The sequence below is a fragment of the Rutilus rutilus genome (genome assembly GCF_951802725.1).
Source record: "Rutilus rutilus genome assembly, chromosome: 4".
Taxonomy (NCBI): Eukaryota; Metazoa; Chordata; class Actinopteri; order Cypriniformes; family Leuciscidae; genus Rutilus; species Rutilus rutilus.
Genome location: NC_140212.1, coordinates 700,313 through 707,183, shown reverse-complemented (window position 1 = coordinate 707,183; position 6,871 = coordinate 700,313). Strand labels below are relative to the sequence as shown.

At 46.3% G+C, this 6,871-nt stretch overlaps 1 protein-coding gene across 4 annotated transcripts in view; it reads right to left on the bottom strand.

Moving 5' to 3' along the window:
• Window positions 1-464: 464 nt before the first annotated feature.
• ptpro (protein tyrosine phosphatase receptor type O) overlaps window positions 465-6,871 on the bottom strand; it is a 58,634-nt gene continuing 52,227 nt past the window's right edge. For 3 of the 4 annotated variants that reach the window (XM_084407885.1, XM_084407886.1, XM_084407887.1), the window contains 4 exons: window positions 6,836-6,871; window positions 5,610-5,745; window positions 4,799-4,907; window positions 897-1,334 (listed from right to left, as the gene is read on the bottom strand). The exon at window positions 6,836-6,871 is cut by the window's right edge and continues 119 nt beyond it. In XM_084407885.1, the coding sequence (XP_084264011.1) occupies window positions 4,803-4,907; window positions 5,610-5,745; window positions 6,836-6,871 (277 nt within the window). In that variant the 3' untranslated portion in view covers window positions 897-1,334; window positions 4,799-4,802. Of the gene's footprint in view, window positions 1,335-4,798; window positions 4,908-5,609; window positions 5,746-6,835 lie in introns of all 4 variants that reach the window. The other variant, XM_084407888.1, reaches the window with a different exon arrangement.

The window sequence follows — 6,871 nt, the reverse complement described above, 5'->3', positions numbered from 1 at the left end:
GCAGCCGCTTCACTGGAATTGTGCAAATGCCACTGGAACGAGTCGACGAGCTCAAACTCGACGCAGTGACGATCCAGTGTGTGCAGATGAAGCCGGAGGTTCAGCTGATGTGTGTGTGATGAAACTTTAGCAGAAACACACAGAAGCGCAGCGTCGACCTCAGATGGCATCAGTCTGTTCGGAAAATTCCTTGCTTTATCACACACACACACACACACACACACACACACACACACACACACACACACACACACACACACACACACACACTCTCACTCCCATTCACTCACTCACTCAAACTCACAATCACACACATTCACTCACTCTCACTCACACACTCAAACACACACTCGCACACACTCTCACTCACTCATTCACTCTCTCACATTCACTCACTCACACACACTCACTCACACATACACTCACTCACATTCACTCTCTCACATTCACTCATTCACACTCTCACACTCAAACATTCACTCTCTCACATTCACTCACTCACACACACTCACTCACATTCACTCTCTCACATTCACTCATTCACACTCTCACACTCACATTCACTCTCTCACATTCACTCATTCACACTCACATTCACTCGTTCACACTCAAACACACTCATTCACTAACTCAAACACACTCACATTCACTCTCACATTCACTCATTCACACTCTCACACACTCACATTCACTCATTCACACTCTCACATTCACTCATTCACACTCGAACACACTCATTCACTAACTCAAACACTCACATTCACACACTCACACACACACTCACACACTCACTCACACTCACTCACATTCACTCTCTCACATTCACTCATTCACACTCAAACACACTCACATACACACACACTCACTCACTCACTCACTCACTCACTCACTCACACACACACACACACACTCACTCACTCACTCAGTATCAGATATGATGGTCTGTTGGGAACCCCCTCCTCCGCTGCTTCATCCCTCGAGCGGCTCGAGCGCATCAGTGTGTGGCAGTGATGGAGATTAAAGGTCCAAAACGTTGTTTTCGAACCGCTCGGCTTCTTCTGAAGACGTGAAAACTAACTCTATTACAGACAGAGTGCGATATAAACTCACAACACACACTTTACACCGGCCTAAAACAAGCGCAGATGATCCTGAGAGTCACACACAAACTAAAAACACTGGATGCTGACGGATCCGTCGGGCCGGGAGAACGAGGCAGCTCGTTTTTTTAAGGCATTTGATTTGTTTTGTCGTTAAATAAGAGCTTGTATGGGAAGTAAATGAGTGTGAGATTCTCCTCTGCGGTCGATGGGTTCGGTGTCGGTGAATCAGACCTGGAGGAGAAACAGAGCGAGACACACGTGAGTATTATGCAGAGTTCACACTTCACCATTTTAGTTCACGCGAGTGATAAAGAGGCTTTCGCATCGAGGAACCTTTTCATCGCTCCTAGAACTATTGCCGGAAGTTCCCGGATTTTGTCGTGTTTGTTCGGACCACAGGCACTGGGAATGATTTTAGTTCTAGGAACTAATTTTAGAGGAACTACTTTACTCCTCCTCCAGAGTCGGTCTACACCAGCGCTAGAGGAACTATCCGTGACGTTAGTGTTCGCTGATTGGCTGAACACATGTGAAACACCAGCACCCGCCATTTAAAAAAAGGCTGTGTACACACACCGATTATAGCCTATATGTGACCCTGGACCACAAACCCAGTCTCGAGTCGCACGGGTATATCTGTGGCAATAGCCAACAATACATTGTATGGGTCAAAATTATAGATTTTTCTTTTATGCCAAAAATCATTAGGATATTAAGTAAAGATCATGTTCCATGAAGATATTTAGTAAATTTCCTACCGTAAATATATCAAACATTTAGTTTTGTGAGTGAATGCAGCACAATCGTGAACATAAACGCACAACTTTAAAGGAGATTTTCTCAATGTTTCGATTTTTTTACACCCTCAGATTCCAGATTTACAATAGTCGTATCTCGGCCAAATATTGTCCTATCCTAACAAAGGAAGTTCCCGGATTTTGGCGAACTCCTTTTGGAGGAACTACTTTACTCCTACTTCAGAGTCGGTCTACACCAGCGCTATAGGAACTATCCGTGACGTTAGTGTTCGCTGATTGGCCGAGAACTAATGATTCCCTTAGGAACGTTTTCCTGGTTGCGTTCGCACCGCCAGTACGAACTCTGAAGTGACGTGAGACACGCTTGTTGTTGAGACTTTTATTTTGACGGCGCTGAGAACGACTGAACACACAGCGCTCGCATTCTCCTGTTCATTAGTGTACGATCTGTCTAACAGCTCTAATACATTATTAGATAGAACTGTTATACATAGATAGTAGACAGTAGGGGTGGCACGGTACATGAAAAAACATCCGAACCGTTCGGTTCACTTGTCTCGGTTCGGTGCGTGTGTGCGTCGCACGGTTCGACGCATGCGCAATGTAGCCTCGTGCCCGTGCTAATACAATGCTAAATCATAAATCAGATGTATGTAGAATAACATTATGATGTCCAGCAATCGATTTAAATAGTACACTGGGTTTACTTAGACATTTAATGAGATCTACTCATTGTTTGTTCACGTGAATAGATCGACAGTTTCACGTGGCCTACTTTAATTGTCCAGTGGCAGAACTTTTGCCAAGTGTGTCAGAGGTTCTGAGTGCTAATCTGCACTTGTATTAGGGATGGGACTTTTTCTCGACAAAACGACCGACATTCGACACATGCTCCACTCGACAAAAAAAATAGTGTCGACATGTCGAGGGGGCGGGGCTTGTGGGATTTCCAAATTGCATTTTTTTTTTTTTTTTGCCTTTTAATTTATTACATTTCCTCGGTTACTTTAACCTCGGTTCCCTGAAGGTTTGCGTTGCAAACGCTATGAGAAAACTCCTTTTCTCGAGAAAAGAACGACCATGGTGTGTAAACAGAAGCAGCAGCGGAAATGGGCGGCGACAGCTTCTTACAGTTGCGGGAGCTTTTTCCTCAGCGCCGTCAACAGAAAGAGCGTTAACTGTAGGTACGTACACACCGCCGCCGACTTGAGCTGCAAAGAAGCTCTGGCCGCCCTGTCAAGGACGCTTGTCAAAAAGTACGGGGAAGCTTGACCGCTCTGAATGGTGAGTGCGCGCGCGCGCGGCCGGGACTCGCTCTCTCTCTCTGCTCGTGCGTGCGCGCTTAAAATTTCATATTTTGTTATGAACATTCACCCGCCAGTGTGGCGGATAGCCTTTTGAGATTTACTCGCCAAACAGAAAATCTACCCGCATTTGGCGCTTGGCGGGTGTTAATTTCGGACCCTGATGTAGAATATTTTCCACCCTCCGCATTGCTGCTGCTCTTTAAAAAAAAAAAGAAAAAAAAAGGCCGACCATCCGACAAAAAGTCGACACATGGGCCTCGACAGTCGATTTCCCAAATCCCGTGTCGTTCCCATCCCTAACTTGTATATATATTTTTTCTTTTTCATCAAAACCGATTATGTTTATCAGTGGTTGTATATCAAGCAGGGACAGATTTGTGTGAATTTTGTTTGTGATTTCACCGGAACGAATAGAGAGTCTCCTCAACGGATTGAAGCGCGCGTCTGAGTGAAGACTGTGTGGCGTGTGCGTGAGCCACAAGAGAACACAGTATCAGCGCCACTGATCGCAGCGGCAACGAGCACTTTGATCACTTGATTAAAAAAAAACTAATTTCAGCGCTAGATTGCTTCTTATTTAACAAACGAACGAAACGAATAATTTGCTAGTTAACTGGAGATGTTTTATTTATTTGTATTGGTGCATCCGTGCCGCGAGATATCGACCCTGGCAAAAAGTGGTGGGTACATGTCCCACCCGTAAATTACGCCTATGAGACACGAGGAGAAATTGACAAAGAACTGTCCGACACAGCCCACGCAGCTCTCCAGATGATGACCTCCAGGCCCACTGAACGCTTCCTCACAGTGACCGCTCACTCACTATATTACTTCGAAATGGGAAATGAGAAGCTGCATTTTGCAAACACGCCCCATTAATGAAATAAATATATAAATAAATAATTAGATAATTAAGCTATATATCATATGCTGAAGTAAATTTTTGGAGTGTTAAAGATTAAAAGAAAAAATAACAAGAACCGTACAGAACCGAAAACCGTGACCCTAAAACCGTGATACGAACCGAGCCGTGGGTTTTGTGAACCGGGCCACCCCTAGTAGACCGTAATGAAGAGGTATTAGCGTATGCCGTGTGGTTTATATCTAGTGTCGCTAGCTGAGCAGAAACACATAATCATGTTTCTCTTGGTCCCTCAAAAGTTGTTGGGTTTCTCCTCAGTGTAAAGGTTGAGAGGTCCATCTATCCCTGTTTTCCATGTTCGTAGAGTTAGTTTGTGGAGTAAATATATAGGCTATAGCTAATTTGTGCATTTTAAAATGGCGAGTGTTGGTGTTTCGCGTGTGTTCAGCCAATCAGAGAACACTAACGTCACGGATAGTTCCTCTAGCGCTGGTGTAGGCCGACTCTGGAGGAGGAGTAAAATGAGTTCCTCTAAAACGAGTTCCTAGAACTAAAATCGTTCCCAGTTCCTGCGGTGCGAACAAACACGACAAAATCCGGGAACTTCCGCCAATGGTTCTAGGAGCGATGAAACGGTTCCTGGATGCGGACGCGCTCACAGAGGGATCGATAAGAGGAATCGAAAATTTACATTTTATAACAAATATCCGATTTGATTTTCGATTCCCAACTCTAGTCGAGTGATTCTCCGAGAGAAACTGAACTCACTTCATTAGGACTTGCTGACGTTCTCGTAGATGACATCACTAGTGTGCGACTGCTGCTTCTTCTTCTTCCACATGAGCAGGACACACTGATGGATGAACACGTACTGCTCCTGCACACACACACACACACACACACACACGTGTTTTTAAAGGGACTTTCCATAGCCGTTCAACTTTCTGCATTTTTACATTTACACACACTCAGAGACACACACACAAAGTCACACTCAAACACACTCACAGACACACACAAATTCACACTCAAACACAAACACAAAATCACACACAATCTCGCACAATCACACACGCAGGTTGTGTACCTCAGTCTGCACCATGGAGAGCCGGTGCGAGCGCATGTCCGACACCAGGCCCAGGACGTCCACGTACACACACACTCTCTCTCTCTCACACACACACACACACACACACACACAGGTTGTGTACCTCAGTCTGCACCATGGAGAGCCGGTGCGAGCGCATGTCCGACACCAGGCCCAGGACGTCCACGTACACACTCACACACTCTCTCTCTCTCTCTCTCTCTCTCTCACACACACACACACACACACACACACACACACACACACTCTCTCTCTCTCTCTCTCACACACACGCAGGTTGTGTACCTCAGTCTGCACCATGGAGAGCCGGTGCGAGCGCATGTCCGACACCAGGCCCAGGACGTCCACGTACACACTCACACACTCTCTCTCTCTCTCTCTCTCTCTCTCACACACACACACACACACACACACACACACACTCTCTCTCTCTCTCTCTCTCTCACACACACACACACACAGGTTGTGTACCTCAGTCTGCACCATGGAGAGCCGGTGCGAGCGCATGTCCGACACCAGGCCCAGGACGTCCACGTACTCGTGCTCCTGGATGTGCTGCATCAGACGGTCCAGAGCGATGAACGTGCCGGTCCGACCCACTCCAGCGCTGAGGGAACACACACACACACACACACACACACACACACACACACACACACACACACAAGCATCATGCTGTCAGTAACACTTGTGAAGAGCTGTTGTCTCATCTCAGCAAAGCCTCAAACAGAGAGGCTCAAACACTCTCACACACACACTCTCTCACACTCACTTTCAAACACTCTCTCACTCTCAAACACACTGTCTCTCTCTCTCTCTCACACACACACACTCACACTCTTTCACTCTCTCACACACATTCAAACACTCTCACTCCCTCACACACATTCAAACAGTCTCTCACACACACTCACATACACACTCTCTCACTCCCTCACACACATTCTAACAGTCTCTCATACACTCTCTCACTCCCTCACACACATTCAAACAGTCTCTCTCACACACTCTCTCACTCCCTCACTCCCTCACACACATTCAACCAGTCTCTCACACACACTCTCTGACACATACACACTCTCAATCACTCTCTCACTCCCTCACACACACATTCAAACACTCTCTCACACACACTCTTATACACACTCGCTCACTCCCTCACACTCATTCAACCAGTCTCACACACACTCTCTGACACATACACACTCAATCACTCTCTCACTCACATTCAAACAGTCTCACACACTCTCTCACTCCCTCACACACATTCAAACAGTCTCTCACACACACTCGCTCAGTCCCTTACACTCATTCAAACAGTCTCACACACACTCTCTCACTCCCTCACACACATTCAAACAGTCTCACACACACTCTCTGACACATACACACTCAATCACTCTCTCACTCACATTCAAACAGTCTCACACACACTCTCATACACACTCTCTCACTCCCTCACACACATTCAAACAGTCTCTCACACACACTCGCTCAGTCCCTTACACTCATTCAAACAGTCTCACACACACTCTCTCACTCCCTCACACACATTCAAACAGTCTCACACACACTCTCTCACTCCCTCACACACATTCAACCAGTCTCTCACACACACACTCTGATACATACACACTCTCAATCACTCTCTCACTCACACACACACTCTCACACACACTCAGCTGACGGGCTCTCACCTGCAGTGGACGACGATCGGGCCTTTGGTTCTGTTG